This window comes from Periplaneta americana, chromosome 7 (assembly GCF_040183065.1).
Source record: "Periplaneta americana isolate PAMFEO1 chromosome 7, P.americana_PAMFEO1_priV1, whole genome shotgun sequence".
Lineage (NCBI taxonomy): Eukaryota > Metazoa > Arthropoda > Insecta > Blattodea > Blattidae > Periplaneta > Periplaneta americana.
Genome location: NC_091123.1, coordinates 152,733,613 through 152,753,136, shown reverse-complemented (window position 1 = coordinate 152,753,136; position 19,524 = coordinate 152,733,613). Strand labels below are relative to the sequence as shown.

The 19,524-nt window shown below is 35.1% G+C and overlaps 1 protein-coding gene across 3 annotated transcripts in view; it reads right to left on the bottom strand.

Moving 5' to 3' along the window:
- The window catches only part of HERC2 (E3 ubiquitin-protein ligase HERC2), a 159,788-nt gene that overhangs the window by 67,918 nt on the left and 72,346 nt on the right, over positions 1 to 19,524 (bottom strand). For all 3 annotated transcript variants that reach the window (XM_069831643.1, XM_069831645.1, XM_069831644.1), the window contains exons 36-46: positions 18,998 to 19,158; positions 17,106 to 17,312; positions 15,207 to 15,351; positions 13,136 to 13,341; positions 12,740 to 12,872; positions 7,577 to 7,798; positions 6,366 to 6,625; positions 3,726 to 3,969; positions 1,137 to 1,306; positions 638 to 829; positions 73 to 262 (exon numbers count right to left, since the gene is read on the bottom strand). In XM_069831643.1, coding sequence (XP_069687744.1) covers positions 73 to 262; positions 638 to 829; positions 1,137 to 1,306; positions 3,726 to 3,969; positions 6,366 to 6,625; positions 7,577 to 7,798; positions 12,740 to 12,872; positions 13,136 to 13,341; positions 15,207 to 15,351; positions 17,106 to 17,312; positions 18,998 to 19,158 — 2,130 coding nt within the window. The remainder of the gene's footprint in view (positions 1 to 72; positions 263 to 637; positions 830 to 1,136; positions 1,307 to 3,725; positions 3,970 to 6,365; positions 6,626 to 7,576; positions 7,799 to 12,739; positions 12,873 to 13,135; positions 13,342 to 15,206; positions 15,352 to 17,105; positions 17,313 to 18,997; positions 19,159 to 19,524) is intronic.

The window sequence follows — 19,524 nt, the reverse complement described above, 5'->3', positions numbered from 1 at the left end:
GAATGATTATACGATTATGAATACAATACTAATTTTTACATATAAAATCTTGAAAAATGATGATTAACTTACTTGTAACTACACCGATACTATTGTGGTTTACCGAACCCCACTTGTATTTTGGATTCTTTACTGAAGCTTTCACTTTTACTCTGTCTCCAACTTTGATGGGATGCAAGCTGGGATTGGAAGGAGGAAATCCCATAAGTTCAATGTGAATAAACCTCACCCAGTATGTACTTCCCTTGTGCTGCCAATCAACCTGAAAATAAATGTATAATGATGATGCACAAAGGCATTAAACGTTTATATTTGGAAACAAGAAGATGAATGGTCAGCCGTCAGAGACAACCGAGTATAAAAATATAATGAAGGAATCACAAAGAATACCTGGATTTAGACTGATCAATGGAATTTCAAATGTAAAATATGAGGTTACTTTACCAATTTTCTATCACTTTATAAAAACTTCTTAAACAAGTACAATATTTAAGGTACAGTAAAAATTAAAACAGAATTAATAAACGTCACTATAAACTGTACTAAGAAAATGAATATGCATGTCAGTATGAACATCTAACATCACTCAAAATATTATGATCTGCTTGTAATTTAAACATATTGATAAATTACGTACCTGAACATTTAAGTCATGAAGACCTTCATTATCAACTTTAAGCACTCTTCCGACATCTCCCTCGTGAACTTCTTCATATGTCTTGCAACAACGAACAAGCATGCCATCTGCAATGTTATCACGGATGTACATGGCATATTCATCATTGCTAAGGAAGTCTGAGCGCTGATTATATCCTGCTGATGATGCTGCCTGCAGGTGAGTAAATTTACTTAAACCACAATGAACCTCAAATAGTTTTGCAATTCAATTTAAAACTAACCTCTAAAATGCAAATTTAAAAAAGAGTAATAAATACATGAAGTGAACAATTATTTTATTACTGGTATCTGTTATTATTGGTTCCAATGGAGAAATGAACCAAATTTATAATCGAAAAAATTTTAACACATTCAGTTAGTCATATACCGAGTGGTCTATGACATTCTCTACAGCACTCTCTCCACTGATATCAATTAATGTCAACATAACAAAAATGTACCAATTATTGTCCCTTTACCCCTTCTGTGTGAGATGCTGTCATATCCTCCACTTCTTCAGATATAGAATCTGTGTCTGAGAGTCCATCGAAAGACGAAACAGTATCTGAATTGCACAGTGCATGATCTGGATGTTCCAAGAGCCATGCAACCAATGTCTCAGGACTAGGCGGAATTTCACTTGCAATTCCTTTAAAAGAAGAGAAAGAGGGAAAGGAGCATAAAATCAATGTTACAAACAGTTTAATACAGCTGGCCTGTTAAAGTACCACATCTTCCATTTTGTGTCTGGCATAGATGCAGAGTCTGCAAATAATGTGATTAATCAAATCAAGGATATTTTACTTTAGTTATGAAGGTATGTTAAAACATATTACATTTTACACATATATTATGTTAATGGCTGAACTTAATTAATGACGGTAATTGTATTTTAATGTCGCTCTGAAAAGGAATGAACACTTCCATTCTTGATTTTTCATGGAATTCACAAAAATATGAAAATTGAACAAAACCCAGACATTTGATGAGCTCCTAACTCGCATAAGAGAGAAAAAAATGTGTGATGATGATAAAATGAAACGTACACTGAGGTAGCTGAAACATATAAATAAAGTATATGTAATTTCTTAATACAAGTTACACGAAACAATTAAAATAATAACTATATTATTATTACTAAATAATAAGTAAATTTAGCCTCCCAAAGTCTGACCCCGCGTCCACGTCATGGGAGGTGGGTAGCTACAGTAAGGTAATGCTTGTTGGAACTATGTCCCTGGTACCTCCAAGATAGATGAGAAAGCCCAACAAGAAATCCGAACGAGTTAGCTAAAGGGGCTCCAGTGAAGCTATGTCAGGTCTAGTTAAGACGGTGGTGGATAAAAATTTGCTTTCAAGAAACAAGTATGCCTCGAAACGAATGGAGACATATTTGGAATCGATCTTCCAAAAGGAGGACATGAAAAGATGTTGATGATGACGATCAAGTAAATTTAATCACATTAATCATATTATTACATAATCCTTCTTTTCCAAAGTTTCAAATATCCACCTGATTTAACTGTTAAATCAACGCAAGAGCTATCAAAAATGACAATAATAAAGTAATGGAAAAATTGTGGAATGCCGACAAAGGAAACAGAAGTATTTCGCAAAACAATGCCCAAACAGGAATAATTCTTGTTTGCGTAGGCTTCCGCGGCTGGTGTACGTGGTGTGTGGATAAGCTTCAGGGCTTCTACCACGTTGTCTTGGTGTTATTGGCTGACGTTTCGACCGCTGTGTTGTGGCCATCTTCATCGAGACTACTATATATATAAGTACTGGCAGACTATTTCCTTATCCAACAACTGCTCTGAAGATGGCCATAACACAGCGGTCGAAACGTCAGCCAATAACACCAAGACAACGCGGTAGAAGCACTGAAGCTTATCCACACACCAGGAATAATTCTTCTCGAGTTCTCAGCCAGGTGAGTTGGATTGTTGCTTCCAAGCTTTCGATGACTAGCTCTGCCATCTTCTTCAGGGAACGAAGTGCTGTGGGACTATGTCTAACCGGTATATAGGCTGACAGCAGGGCTTCCCGCTGCAGGCCAATCAGAAGCTAGTTCCTAGTTTCGACTGTCTGTCATTTTTTGGTCGGTTAAAGCATGTTGATTACAAGTTTCCATGTTGTACTCAGCTGTATGCCCACGTCTCTGTGGAAAATGCTACACTGGCCAGATGGGACACACTATTATGGAATGCTGCAAGGAACACCAATGCAGCATAAAACTACATTACTCCAATAAGTCGGCAGTAGTGCAACACAGCCTGGAAACTGGCCACAAGATAGATTTCGACGCCACCACCATCTTGGACAAGGCATTGGGTTATTGGGACCTGGTCATCAAGGAAGCCATCGAAATCCAGCTAGATGGCAATAAGTTCAAGAGAGACGGGGTCTACAGTTGAATACAGCGTGGAAACCTGTAATCAACATGCTTCGACCAACCAGAACATGGCAGACGGTCAGGACTAGGAACTAGCTTCTGATTGGCCTGCAGTGGAAAGCTTAAAAAAGATGACAGAGCTAGTCATCAAAAGCTTGGAAGGAACAATCCAACTCACCTGGCTGAGAACCCAACAAAAATTATTCCATATTCAACGCCGGGAATGCCTCAAGTCCTACAATGCCCAAACAGTTTTTATCTATCACAAATTCTACTTGAATTGTCTTTAGTGAAATTAACTGAAGTACTGAAATGAGTTTTTATTGGATCTTTGAAAATAACATATCTGTACCTCAGAGCGAAATGGGTGGACGTCACAAAACATAACTTTTCAGGAGAGCAAAAAGATTCCAAAGCAAGTATATGAAGAGCAATGGTCCTTCCATTCTTCGACATCTGAATTTAAAGAGAATACAGATTTTGTGCACTTGGTTTTTTTCCAGCTGGTAGAGAAAGAAATTCTGATCAAAATGATGTGCTTATCTCAAAATCAGTAAAATTAGACTTCCATCCTTTTCGCTCTGAGGTATTAAAACGAGAAACTAGAATTCTTGTTTTGGATAGCAAGATATTATATCCAAACTTTTTACATTTATCACAAACCATATCTCACCAAAAAATTTAATGGCACTTTCAACACTCCGTCGTGCAAATCCCATCTCTGTCAGCTGTCCAACTAGTGGCGATAATGGAGGTGACGGTGGTCTTATTTTCTTAGGTTTGCTTCCCGTTTTGTTGCTTGAAGACATGGGAGAAGGCAGAGAGCAATCACTGACAGGAGTCGCCACTTCACTGCCTCTCTGCATTCTTGCTCTCACTTCTGTAGCCAAATACTGCGACACACTCAAAGCAGCAGCCTGTCAAGCACGTTCAAATAATATACTGAAGACGTGATAAAAAATAAAGACTCTTTATTCACATAACACAAAATTTATTCCAACCCAGTACCCTTTTCCTGAAAAGGTAACTTCTATGTCAAATGTTGCTAATACAGAGCAAATCAAACTTAATTTACCGACATTCTTAGCGTATATACACAAAGAAAGCGACATAATGTAGAGTGGTGTGGTGAGGGTCAAAGCGAGGCCATTTCAAGTGAGTGCACAACACACACAATGCAGTGTGAAGAGGTTCATATTTGACAATATGTAGGGTGACCAGACGTCCTCTTTTATCCAGACATGTCCTCCTTTTTAGGCCTTTGTCCGGGGTCCGGGTGGATTTTTAAAAATCAAGAAATGTCCTCATTTTCGTAACTTGTATGTCTGATATTTTGAAACTATCTGATTTAACGCTTTTTTCAAGTAGCCTAATTTGCCAGTAGGTGGCAGCAGAATCGACGGAATATAGTCTTTGCCAAGATTCTCAACTCTCTTTGCTCCTCCTTTTGATAATATTGTAATTATAGTTCCCTTGGCTTTCATATGTAAAATCATTTTATATTATTAAGTTTTATCATAAGTATGCTATAATAAAATAGATATTGACATAATTTTAAATACAATATAGGCCTAGGCCTAAGCCTAAATATAAATAGATATTTTCTGTCCTCTTTAATAATTATAATTTCCTTGATGTTCATATGTAGCTAACTGTAAAATCATTATTATTATTTTTATCATAATTATTTTGTAATAAAACAGATATTAACATACCGTACTTTTAAGTATGATGTAAGCCTAAACACCAAGACAACGCGGTAGAAGCCCTGACGTATTTTAAAGTATAATATAGGCATGAGCCTAAATCTAAGTACATATTTTCTGTCCTCTTTTTTCGAACAATGTCCTTTTTGAAGCTTTGTGTCCTCTTTTTTATCGATGTGAATCTGGTCACCCTAACAATATGGTGCTGTTGAAGGTAAGTCGTACAGATTTTGTCTGTGACAATATTTAAAATGGTAAACTTGGAATGGATGGTAAATTTGCAATGGAAGTGTGTCAAGAAAGAGGTGTTTATGGAAAGATTAATTACAGTGAACAACAAGAATTTTGCTCCGACTTAAAACAATGTGTCCCTTATGGTTTGGTGTACGCTGAATCGAAAATGCATCTCTTTTCTTCGTATCACATAAGGGTTTTCAGATATACTGTGATTTGACCTTTTGACAAGCGCTCTCCCAGGAAACATCTGGCGCGGGTTGAGATGGTAAACCAAAACAAAGGCTAATGCATTTTATGAGTTTATGACCTATTTCCGGTTTCTTATGGTTGTTGGCATGTCCTTTTGTACTTGGTACCTCCTAATCAGTAAATTTCATAACAGTTCATAGTGAGGTCTACACAAAGAACAAACAAGGGTGTGATTTTCACTATTTAAAAGAATGTTTACCGGTTTGAGTGAAGCCAAATTAAAAGAGGGAATTTTCATCGGTCCACAAATTTGCAAAGTTATGGCTGACTCTTTGTTTGAGGAAAAACTTTGTTATAGAAAAAATGGCATGGCGCACTTTCAAAGAAGTTTGCTCAAATTTCCTTGGAAATTCTAGGTCAGATAATTATATCGAACTTGTGGAAACCATGTTAAGGCATATGAGAAAATGGGGTGTAATATGTTGAGATAGTTAATTCTATATATCTACATGACCTTCCAAATAGAAATCATCTCTATTTAAAATTAAACAAATTTCAAGTGCGTGTGCGTGTGCGTGTGCGTGTGCGTGTGCGCGTGCGCGTGCGCGTGTGCGTGTGCGTGTGCGTGTGCGTGTGCGTGTGTGTGTGTGTATATATATATATATACATGTCCAGAAACAAAATTTGGGTAACCTGAATTTTCCAAGTTTCAGATATAACATACTGCGCATGCTCACCTTTGTTTCTGGGTCTGTATGTGTAAGAATGAGTACGAAACCGAAAATCATAAATAATATCAATTTAACAATAAGCTGTCGGAATGAACTCAACCTGATAATGATAAACACAAGTATGACAATTTAGTAGCTTCATATTGGGAAGCTAGGGAGAAAATAATTAATATCAATATCCCAGATAGTCACTAGAAATCAATCAACCAACGAGCTGTTCTTAATTTTTTAACATTAAAATAAAATAAACATACCTCTATATCATGGATTGTGAGTTTCTGGGCTTGTGCTGCGTTGTTTCAGTTTCTAGAGATCAATTCTTATCTACAGCTCTCAGGACAATCACAGCATGATGGTCGAAACGTTAGCTCTAGTAACCGAGACAACACGGCACAAGCCTGGAAACTCACAACCCATGAACAGCAGCAGTGGAAGCCTACGCCAACATACCTCTATATCACTTTTTCCAAATAAGGCTTTCAATGGTGAAGGTTGAGTTGCTTTAGAAATCAGTTTTTGAATTAATAAAGTCTCCGATATAGGATCAAGTTCTTCTCCTTCAGTTAGGACTTCAAGCGAAGGTGATGATCCCAATGTGTGATGTTTGAGGACATGTCGGAGAAGATTCTGGTGCCTGAAGAGTACACTGCAGGCGTTCATGGCTGCCAAACGTTGTTGCTGAGTTCGAAGTGATGAAACGTTTACAATTCCTACCATACAAAAATAAGTATCTTGACTCTTGGTTCGTCATACATGACTAACATGGCCCTTTAAGATTAAAAAATCTTTAAATATTGGTTTTACAGTTTAAATAGGAAGTTACAAATTGTTTTATTGCTATAAAGAAAAAAAGATGTTCACATAACCTTTATTCTTACACCAGCCGGTATTATGCAGGATGGGTGGAATTTTAAGACGATCTTATGCTCAGAAAGCAAGCTAAAAATAAAGAAATATAAAACAAGGAGAGAGGACTTAAGAAAATGAAAAATAAAAACGAAAGAAAGTAATGGATAAAAACAGAAAGGAATAGAAAAAACGAAATGGAAAAAGGAAGAAGGAAAAATAAAGAAAAGAAAAAAAAAAGCAAGAAAAAAGAAAGAAAGAAAGAAGGAAGGAAGATCATATAGTAAAAACATGAAAAAAGACGAAAATGTAGCCAACATTTGAATTTCTTTGTTAATGATGGACAAAAAAATTTGCTCCGACACCAGGTATCGACCCTAGGACCCCCAATTCTACGCACTGGGTGCTCTACCACTGAGCTACGCCAAGGCTCAATTGACAGCACCAGCTCGAATCTTTCTCTTTGGGCTCAATCCCCGGCACTGGAGAGAATTTTTCTCCGTCATTAACAAAATAATAATAACTGTAACAGAGAATTTTGTAGGACCAAAAAATTAGTAATCTTTACATAGAATTGAATTTCTGATAAATTTTACAAACTGTCACATACTGAATACAGAACAACTTAACTGCGATTATCATGAAATAAGTGCAAGACTTCAATGTTACACAAATCACAGAATGAAATGTTTCATAAGTACCATTCTATTTCTATCACCACTATCATTTAATGCCACAGTGTGTTTGTTGTCGGAGTAGGTATAGCATTGTTTGTGTCATTCTCCCACATATTCTACTTGAGACGACTATCTTACCAGGCACAGTTCCTGGCTGCTTCTTATCTGCATGGTGATGTGCTAACAAAGACAGCAGAGTTGCCCACGTGTCCAGCACATGCTCAGACATTAAGGTCTTGTCCAGGACAAACTGAGCTGTTTGAGATGGCACCACACTTGACAACGACAACTTCTTGATGGTACCATTTTCATGCAACTGAACAACCAGTTTCCCATGCTGGCTGATCTGGCACACAGTACCTATATGAAAGAGATGTGTTTGTATACATAAACAATATTTTAAGCAGTATTAAGTTTACAAAAACGTATAACACAATACAGTAAACCCTCGATTTAACGGACTACTGGAGGAGTGATGGGTGTGTCTATTAAATCGAAAGTCTGGTAAATTGCGAATTTAAAAAAAAAATACCGTAATATTTTAAAATAAGAACACTATAATTTCAACATACTAATGTTGCATGTTAAATATACATACCATTTTTCTAACACTATCATAATAGATCACCACGTCACACAGGACTAATGTAGCCTACATATTTATCTCACTACATATGGCGTGCTTCAGCTGGAGACCAATTATAATGACGATTGCATTGTACGAAATCGCATTATTATTATTATTATTATTATTATTATTATTATCAGGGAACGGATTTATATGGACTAAAAATATATGAAATATGTAAATATATATGTAGTTATTTTTACCAAAATATGGAATTAAATATGGATTTTTACCAAAATATGGAATTAAATATGGACTTAAAATTATAAAAAAATGACTATGTACGTTAAATATTGGTACATTTTAATCAAACTAAACAAAAAATATAATGGACGTACCTTATCTTCCAATGTAGTTTCAACAAAACACAATTTTTATTGTCTGTTACCATAACAATAGGTTACAAACATTTCTTTCAAGTGCTGAAAAGTGAATCTTCTTCTATTGTCTCTGAGGATAGATTTATACTGACTAAAAGAGCGTTCGACGTCACAAGAAGTAACTGGTACATAATTCAATTTCACAATGTCTGCTGGGGATAAGTCCAAGTTAATCTTCACTGTTGATTCACCACTCATCACAGCAACAACCTTTTGTAGTTCTTCATATCCAGGGTTTTTTGAAAGTACAGTGTCCACCTTAGCTCTTACTGCATCTGCAACTTTACCTCTACCACGATTCAGTTGTTCCACAGTACTATTTATAATTTCAAAACTTTCAGATAGTGAAAGGTGCCTATTTTGGAGACTTTTGAGCGTTTTTATGATGCATGAAAATGTATGCTGAATGTGAGCTAAGTCATTCTTCACACTTATGTCACAGGTAACTGTTTTCGCAGTATCAATTGAGACTGCATCTTCAGAGTCCAATGCAAGGAGAACATTGTTAATAGAGTCTATATGTTCGGCATAATATTCAACTGCTTCTAGCCATGTACCCCATCTAGTTAAAATTGGCTTTGGTGGCAATGGAATTTCAGGGTACATTTCTTTCAACACGTTAACTCTACTGGGAGCTTTGAGAAATACTTTTTTCACTGATGAAATCAACAAATCTACTTTAGGGAAATTGTCTCTGACCACTTCTGCCACACGATGAAATGCATGCGCCACACAAGTAAAATGAGTCAATTTAGGATATACAACAGATAATGCTTGTCCAGCTTTGACCATATAAGGGGCAGCATCGCTAATAAAGAATAACACATTATCGTACATAATACCCTTTGGCCACAGGATACCCATAGCTTCGTTGAACAGTTTAACTATAGTTTTGTTATTGCACTTTTCTAGAACATCACAATGTAAAAGAATTCGTTCAGAATATTGTTCACTTAACAAACCGATAACTACATTACCAACAAGTCTACCTTCTTTGTCGGGAGTCTCATCAATGGAAACCCAAATTGAACTATCTTTAATTTCATCTCTTATCTTCTGTATTGTCTCATCGTAGATGGATGGAGCATACGTCTTCCTAAGTGTTGACTCATCCGGGATTGTATGTTGAGTATATTTTTCAAGGAATTCCCTGAAGACCTTATTCTTTAGTTTGTAGAGAGGAATATCAGCAGAGATGAGAGAACGGCACAGGTCGATGTTAAACTCAGATCTTACATTCGATGTTGTTGGTTGTGTTAAAAACAATTGTCTCTGCTTGGAATTTAGTTGTTTGTTGGCCTGATGTTTACTAGTTGTAATGTGTTGTTGCACCAGGAACTTTTGTGTAGATGATACTGCACACTGACACAAATTACAAAATAATATTTTATTGTCAGTTGATAAACCATCTTCTTTAAATTCTGAAATGTAACTTGTTAGTTTTGATTTTAAATTGACTGAATGACGTACTTTTGGCATATTTACCGTCTTTATAGTATGATTTACAAAACTGAACCTATGTGTACTCTGACTGGCATTTAACTGTTGAGCTGCACAACTGAAGTCTGTTAAAAATTTTAAATTAAATTAATACAGTTTTGTAACTTACTTTCCCATTGTTGATAGGACTGCTAATTTTCAAATAACTCTGATGTTAAAGGGATTACTGAACATGTGTTTAAATCTCTATTGTTGAAATGTATTTTTAAAAGTTAATGGAATTTTGTTTTGTTTTATTGTTAAACCTAATATAATATGGACTGTTTTATATGAAATATGGAAAATATAAGGAAATTAACGAAAATATGTACTAAACTCTAAAATATGGAAAAATATGGAAAATAAAAGTAGGATTTTTCAACCCTACACATTGTGAAACATAAAGATAATGCAAAATATAAATTATATTAGCTTTATAAGTAAATATGTATTTACATATAAATCCTTTCCCTGATTATTATTATTACTGGAAAGTTTTCTTTTCTCAATCGTACTATCAGGGACTGGAATGCTCTACCTGCAGACTTACTAAAGGCTTTACCAATAACCAAAAATGTATTTAAAAATAGGCTTAAGAACTTTACTAATAGACGGTAATACATTATGCAGACTATTTTGTGGTTTTAGAAGTATAGTGAGTAAGCAGAGAAACAATGTGAATCTCCAGTGATTTATATTGAGTGTGCAGTGTGTTGTAGTGAAAGTGCAGTGAGCTTATAAGTAAATTCTGAGAGTTATAGTGGCAGAAAAAATATATTTATAGTGAACGGGTGTGAGTTATAGTGATCGTCCTAAATTGCTTGTAATGGGGTCTAGGCTAGCGATTTGAGGTTAATATAGAAAGTACAATTCTACGGAATAATAAGGATGTAATTGATGTTCTGTTATTTGAAATGTTGTATCAGTGAAGAAGTGTGTTGTGTCTGTGAAATGTGTTGTGACAGTGAAGTGTGTTTGTGTCAGTGAAGTTCTATAGTTTACAGTGGTAGTGCAAAGTATTTGAACAGAGAAATGTTTTTGAAGTCTTAGTGAAATCAGGATAGTGTCAGTAAAATGTGTCTTAGTTCCAGTGCAGTGAGTGAATTGATAGCGAAATGAGTGTAGTGCTGAAAGGTACTTATGCAAGTTTGAACATATATCATATATACTCGTGGTTTTAAATTCTAACTTAGGGTTAAGATATAAATTAGATTTACTTTAATTAATTATGTTATATTAAGTGATTTATTTAATTTAGAATGCTCCTTGTTAATATTATTATATATTGCTATTATTATTTTATTATTAATATTATGACTGTATTTTATTATTATTGTAATTATTGAATGTAATTAGTTACCATTGCCACCAGGTATTTACCCATTTGCAGTGTGAATACATACATACATACAGTAAAACCCCGATAAAACGTTGTTCAAGGGACAGCGTGTAAACCGCGTATTAACCGGGACCGCATATTAGGCAGGTATACTAATTTTGACTTATATACAGTATCTATTAGCATTTTTCTTTATTAAAATACATGATTCATGAAAGGTAATATAGTATTACTCCATTATGTAATTACTGTACTCTATACGTCAAATACATTTACAATATGTACTGTACTTAATTCTTTCGGAAAAAAAAGTCATTTATAGTTGTTTGCCGTGTGCGTGTTCTCCAAGTCCTCATGCTTACCACACTTCAGTTTCTGCGATTATAATATCCTCCCGGCGACGTCGCAACTGTAGTGATTGAGTCACGATTTTTTATTATCGTTCTTAATGTCGATGATGGGATTCCTAATGAATCAGAGAGTTGTTTCTGAGTAAGAGTACTGTTCTTATCGTACTTTCGTAAGATTTCCAATTTTTCTGACACAGAAAGCGCTTTTCGTTTAACACTCATTGTAATCACATTCACAGACACTTCAATACACTAAAGGACAACAAACTGCCCAGCAAAAATTTCCAGACAGCCGAGTGAGCAATGCTGTTTGAGACAGGGTTAGCAAGAGAGTGAGGTATTGTAACTGTATGTAGGCTTTAAGCAGGCAGGTAAAGAGTCTAATAAGAGAGCATAACAAAAGGGTGGGGTATAGTAAGGTATGAAGTATGAAGGTTTAAATGCGCAGGTAAAGGGTCGAATACCAATACTTTTCAGGTTAATGGCACCAGTGAGTTCAGTGACCAAGATGTTTCATTCCTGTTACAGTACATTGCTGAAAATTACATCGAAAATATTCCACAAGATCAGCATATTATGTGGGACTTGAGCACAACAAACGGGGTATTTTATAATGGCATTATATATGAAATGTGCAGGGACCGGATAAAAAAAAGCGTATTACACGGGATAGCGTAATAAGTTACTGTACATACATACTTACATTACATTACATTACAATTACATTACATTACATACAAACATACATACATACATTATTGTTAAATTTAAAAATATAATAATAAAAATATTTGCAAGAGTCAGTTAAATCCGAAATCCATTGAATCGAGGTCTGTTAAACCGAAGGTTTACTGTACGGTATATTGTATATTATAACTATAACTGAAGCAAAGTAACAGCATGCATTTAGGTTTGTAACTTTAGAATGTTAATAATGGATTTCAATATAATATTAAGTTTACAGAATGTTGTGGAACTACTTTATTACACATTATGACGTAACAAAAATATGGAATGACACTAATCACACATGAATGATAACGAGGCTATTCACTTAAACACAGAGATGTCTTAACAACTGAAGGCATTCCAACATACGCTGTACAAACAAATACTGTGCCTCACCTTGTCCCAAACCTTCAGCCATTATTAAGCCTCCAATTCGTGGTCTGGAATCAAGTCCTCCAACTACCAACAACGCTGTCATTACAGCTGACTGAATACCCAATGACTGCTGGTCCACTTCAACTTCATTAACCTAAAATTGGTAATTATAATCAAAATTATGCATGGATATATCATAATCAATTATGTTTTAAACTCGTTCTGGAGATTATGTCATAAAATAATTGAGTTCCTTTATCCATTTGAGATTATACACTGGTATAACAAATTATCAAGTGGATAACAGACTGGCTTTAAGCAAAATTACATAAAATTCTTGAAACGAAATGGGTAACATTCACTTCTCAAGTTACAATGTATTAACATTTATAATAAAACAAACTGATGGTTACCAACCTGATGAATACGAAAATGTGGAGCTTCTGTAAGCAAATCTCCTGCTACAGATAACTTATTCGCTATGATGTGGTTCAGGGCTTGATTCCAGCCTGGCAAGCTATGAAGAGATCTAAGCAAGGAAATGCATTCCTCTGCTACAGTACTTGAGTGCGATGCTGTTAGGGATACTCTCACTGGACTAGACTTCATCCCCCGGTTGAAGGCTGCAATATGGAAAATGGGTGAGAGGAGTCATAATATTTTTTAAAGAAATTACATACTCACTTACTAATTATAATTTTTTCATCTAGGAGAAACATGGAATATATATATGACTTTGGCCCAGTTGTACAATCGCGGAATAAATCTTGGAATAATTATTTGTGGAATAGCCTAACTATAGAATAAATGGAGCTTCATGTTGTATGACATTCGTTTATTCCATAGTTAGCAGAATTGGAAGAGGTTGGCAATACTTTAGATGGTGTTTTGTTTATAGAGTGCATTCACAATATCAGTATTTTTTTTTTAATTACTCATAACGTCTATCAAACTTACGAGCATGGAGTCTGTAGCTAGTTTTATTTAATGCTCAGACTAATATCTACAGGAATGCAGAACGGAATACTGATCTTATATATTGCCTTATGAATTTCTTTAAAATTTAATTTTAATTATTAAAAAAATTAACATTTCTTTACAATGACGATAATATGAACTATTCTTACCTGTCTGTCATGTGTTCCAAATCATCACTGATTAATTCCAGTACGCTTAAAACAGTGCCCATTTTTAGTCTAAATCTTGCCAGAAATTTTTCATCGTCATACTCATTTCATACATCAGGCCTATTATGCCTTATTTTCTTCTGTTTCCGCTTTCTCAAAAATATCAATCAATCAATCAATCAATCAATCAATCAATCAATCAATCAATCAATCAATCAATCAATCAATCAATCAATCAATCAATCAATCAATCAATCAATCAATCAATCAATCTTCTTAATGTATCCAGCTGTTTGCTGACAACATAAAGTCCACTGTAGTCTATTCAGTTGTTGTTTTTCACGAGAAATGAGGGGTGTTTTGATCGGTGTTCATTATAGATGCCTGTTGCTAGTAGCCAGAGTTGGGGTGTAGTCAATATATACTGCAGGGCTGTGTCTTCTGCAACCGGTATTGATGAGTTTAATTTACTTCTTTTGTGGTTTATGGATGGACAGTATAGAAGAATGTGTTCCAGATCTTCATCATGATTATTATACCACAGACAAGTAGGATTATCAGAAATGTGAAATCGGTGTAGGTACAATTGAGTGACAATGTGACCTGTTCTGGCTCTTGTTAAAAATGTTTGAACATGTCTGGGCAAGTTTTTGTACATTTTCAGGTTATTCGGCCTCTTTTGTACAGACTGTAAAATTTTTCCTTTGTCAGAAGAAAGCCAATTGTTGATCCATAGGTTTGTAAAACGAGACTTTACTGAAGCAAAAGCACTGGATAGAGATATCACTTGAAGAGGTCTTGGTTGCAAATATGTTGCCTGTTTTTCAATATTATTGACTTTCTCGTTTCCAGGTATACCATTTCTCAAAAATATGTTATATAGTAATTCACAATCAGTGTAAGAGATTCATGCCTAATGATGCTGACATTTTATAATTTATTCTCTAGGTAACAACTTAAAAGCGAACAAAAGCATGCCCTGTTTGGCTGCAGAAGTGCTAAAAACCGAGTATTTACATGAAAATCACGAAACAATTAATTGGTGTACGGTATTATAATATTTTCTTTATTATTTGTCTAATGAGAAAGTAATGAAATGTAGACTCTTTACTTAAATCTGAGACTCATGGCAGAGTGTTCTGTAATAGTTACCTTGGGCCGTATTCACAGACATTTCACAGCACACGCTACGAGCATACTAAGCTAGCCCTGGCTATCCACTGGTTACTTGTACAGAATTCAAATCATATCCTATCGCTAACACTGGTTTATGAATACGAAAAACACTGATCATCCACCGGAAGCCCGCGCTAAAAATGTCTATGAATACAGCCCCTTATTTTTAAAAAAGTTGAGCTTACCTGTGTGCTGAAGCGTTGGATCAGCTGGACATAGCAGAGCAGTGTATCCTAAAAGATGGAATAATTTTTCCAGAAGAGCCAATCTTTCAGTAGGGTTTACTTCCCAAGCTGGCAGCACTGCTTGTAACAAGCGTAATGACAAGATCTGAAAGTTATCATTCAGAATACAATTTTAACACGCTGCGTTTAGGAAACTAAAGTAGTGACAAATGAAATATAATCAAATAACACACACACTCAAGTAAATATTCATGCTTTTTCGTTTTCTGTCATCTCTTTACAGTAATCTAATGCTTTTAAATAAATATACAAAATCATTTTGATTTGGATTCATTGGTTGCATGACACATTACAAAATTTGTTGTTGTTTTCTAATGCCAGGCATTTGACAATAAAGTCATTTGATCTCTTGCACTCAAATATTTTTCAAAGATATTGTCATGGCCAGCCACTGAAGCACAGATTTTGAGGTGTTCCGAATCCATTTCTTGGTTTGAGTTGCACATTGGGCAGTTAGGGGACTGATATATTCCAAATCTATGCAGGTGCTTGGCCAAACAAACATGGCCTGTTGCCAATCTAAATGCAGCTACAGACGATTTGCGTGATAAATCGGGAATTAACTGTGGATTATGATGCAGAGAGTTCCATTTTTTCCCTTGAGATTGTTTGTTGAAGTCTAGGTATGTAGATTTAATAAATCTTACATTACAAAATATATGGATTCATATCTGGTATCTAATTCTTCAGAATTAAAATGTTTGTTTATAATTCTGTAGTGCTCGGGAAAAGTGACACAAGACAGTTTCCACAAACCTTTGTTTGATAATTTATTGACAACTTACGGAACATCTGTTTGCTTGGAAAAAAATACATAGGTATTCCTCCCATTGCAATAATTCATACAGAAAAAAATCAAATCGACATAAACCAGTGTGAGTTGTCAATAAATTATCAAAAAAGGTTTGTGGAAACTGACTTATGTCACTTTTCCCAAGCACTCCAGAACTATAGCTGAAGATTTTGACTTTAAGCTTTGAATTACGTATCTTGTTTCTCCATAACTATTATTACAATACAGCTCTAAAACTTCTTGTAATGCTTCATTTTTTACAATATTATACTGATTTTAATGCCATTAATTATATAAAACTGTTTTATTTTATATATAATATGTAAAAAAAGAGTAATACTGAACAAATTACTTTCTATAAAACAATTTTATTAATTAAGAGTGAATAAGTAAGTTTAAAGGAACTGTTACTAGACATGACATATACTTAAAGTGTAAAATTCAGTGACTTTTTGCAGTACATGCCATGAAGAAAATAACTGCAGAAAAATCAGGAAATCGTGGTTTCAGGCTCCAAATGACAATTTAAACGATGAGAAATACATAATTTCAAAGAATTTGAATTTGTTTCGTATAGTTTTCATCGAATTTCTGCACGTGAAAAAAACTGGCTGTAATCTTCAAGTAGTACGAAAGGTAGGAAGAGGTAGTCATTTTATGTAATGCAAAGCATATCTAACAGTTATTACTCGACCAAGGCCAGTGGAGTTCTGCAGCCCGGACTGCTCCAGCATTCATAATACCACATTGCGATAGTTCACATTACTCCCACAACTCCACTCACCTTGGTCGAGTAATACTTTAGCACCGAAAATATGTACTGAAATTGGATTATTGTACATAACACTTTTTTTTTTCTTATGAAAGAGGGGTCCAAAGGCTTACACCCTAACTCAACGTTGATTGTGCTTATTACTCCTATTCTGTGAATGATGCTGTCGCCAAATGGTTGCACTCTTGTTCATATACAGCACACTGCACCATAAACACACACTTACTCACCCACACTCGAAACAGGCTCATAATTATTCATAAACACAGCTTACCTGTTTTGGTAGTGTGATGACAATGCTGTTGTCCTGGCCTCCCACCATAGAGAGCAGTAAATGAACCCATGCTGGGGTGCTAAGAGCTCGACACATTGCCGATGATGCTGCAATTGCTCTTATGAAACCGAGAGTAGCCCACTCCACATGATGGTTCAAAGCCAGCAGCTGAGTCTGTGAGGGGGAGTCCGATGATTTGTTTGCTGTCTGGAAAATAAGTTTACTTATATGTCGTACTGTTCATACAGATTAAATGAAGTGAAAAAAAAAAAAGGATTAGAGGCAGGCACAACCTTATATACCCACAAACCCTTTCTTCAACTATTATATTTATTTATATCTAAGAATTTTTTGGCTAACAAGAGAGGTTGCCCTAACTGTAGAGAATTTCAAGAAACGTTCCCTGGGATTGATACACCTGGAAGAACTATAGTTCATAAAATAACGAATAAATTCAAGACAATGGGATCTGCACCAGACAAGAAAAGATGAAGAAGGTGTCATGTTTTAACAGAGGAAAAACTGCATGATATCGGTGCTCAGTTAGAACAACAAGCAGTAATCAGTCATACACCAGCACATACTGCTGTACAAAATTACTAAGAACGAGAAGAAATAGATAAATTTTCGGAAGTAGAGCTGCAAGGAGACTAATATATACCAACATATGCGATTTAAATATATTTATTTCATAATATTAAGATATATTTGATACATATGTGATGCAGAATATATTTTCTTGCTCCTATTTCCTTCAAAAGAAACAATTTCATCTCCTTTGACACCATTTCAATAATTTTGCAGTGTTCGTAATTTCTAACAATTAAGTTTGGGGGTGAAGATCATTATTGGTGGCATCTGTTGGCTAATATGAGAAACTATCAAGGAGCATTATGTGGGGAACACGGAAGAATGTGATAATAATAAGAAAGTAAATTTTTAATTATTAAAGAAGTAAACTAAAATAAATAACATTGTACGGTTACGAAATTCAAAGAATCTACGAATCTTTGCTGTACAACCTATATTAAAATACATTACGATTAAAGAGACAAATATAACTTAATTCGATGAATGAAATATAAAGATAACCAGTTGCTTCATGTTATGACGTAGTATGTTTATTGATATGACGTCACTAGTAGCGATTCAATCAGCGTATTCCAAACCTCACCGGACCGGTGGACATCAATGACGTCGCACTGCAGCAAAATAGGAACAAAACTGTTGGAAGATTCAATGGCTATCATGGTGGCTGTACATGTTGTTGTATGTGCTATGCTAGCAAGATTTTGCGAAATTTCCATACTGTCATCTCGTTCAAAGAAAAGAGAGCATAAACAATTAAACAATTTATATCTTGAACCAGTAGCAATAACTGGTCTGTTGACATGTTCGTTCATAAGCCATTAACATATTGTTTTTAAGTTGTACACATTACAAACAATACAGCAGAACACACCGCCATGACATAACAGTGCACGATGTCATTTGTCTGCTAATTCCCGTCCTATACAAGAACCAATCAGATTCACTGATGGATACTGCCACCACCTCTGCAAGCTGATGGAACCAGTGCAACACCAGTGGAGTATCAGTGATGTCATTGTTGAAATTCGGAACACCGTGATGCCATCAGATTACTCAGCGGTGAGATTTGGAATACGCTCATTGGTAATTTACAACACATTTTAATTATTTCGTGGAACAGATAGATACAACCCCATACTTTACATCTTTCATCAGTAATTTGTAATGTACAACACCATACCTTTGTGAAGTAGGCTCCTGGTGTGTTAATGAAACTCACATGAAATTTTAAGTAAAAAGAATAACTCGTCCACAATTCATGGATCAGAAGTCAATATAATAAATCAGGTTAAATATCTTACCTGTACTACATCTCTCAATAACGAACATAGTATTTTTGTTGATGATGGCTGGACATGATCTGCACTAATTCCACAGCAAATGGAGAGAGTCCTAAGAAGTGTCACTGAAGCTTGCTTTAGAAGCTTCGTCGGATGAGCATCCTTGCAGTTGAGTTTCAAGGCTATAAAGAAAGAAATGAGAGTATACATGGGTGCTCAAATTTTTTCTGTAGAAGACAATAATTTATAGTGTATCTACTGAAAAATATAGCAGTTTCATGGCCTGAGTGTCGCAGCAAGGAAATGAACAACTTCCTTTTACAACAGAACACATATTCTTGCTAAGATATTCTTACTATCGAAATAGAAATATGATTTTCTTAAATGGTAGTCGTCAATTTTTTCTTGGTACCTCATGTAAAACGTAACAATAAAATGCTGATTATACAAATTGCAGCTTCTTTAGTGCAAAGGTTATAAAATACTTACTTACTTATGGTTTTTAGAGAACCTGGAGGTTCATTGCCACCCTCATATAACCCCATCAT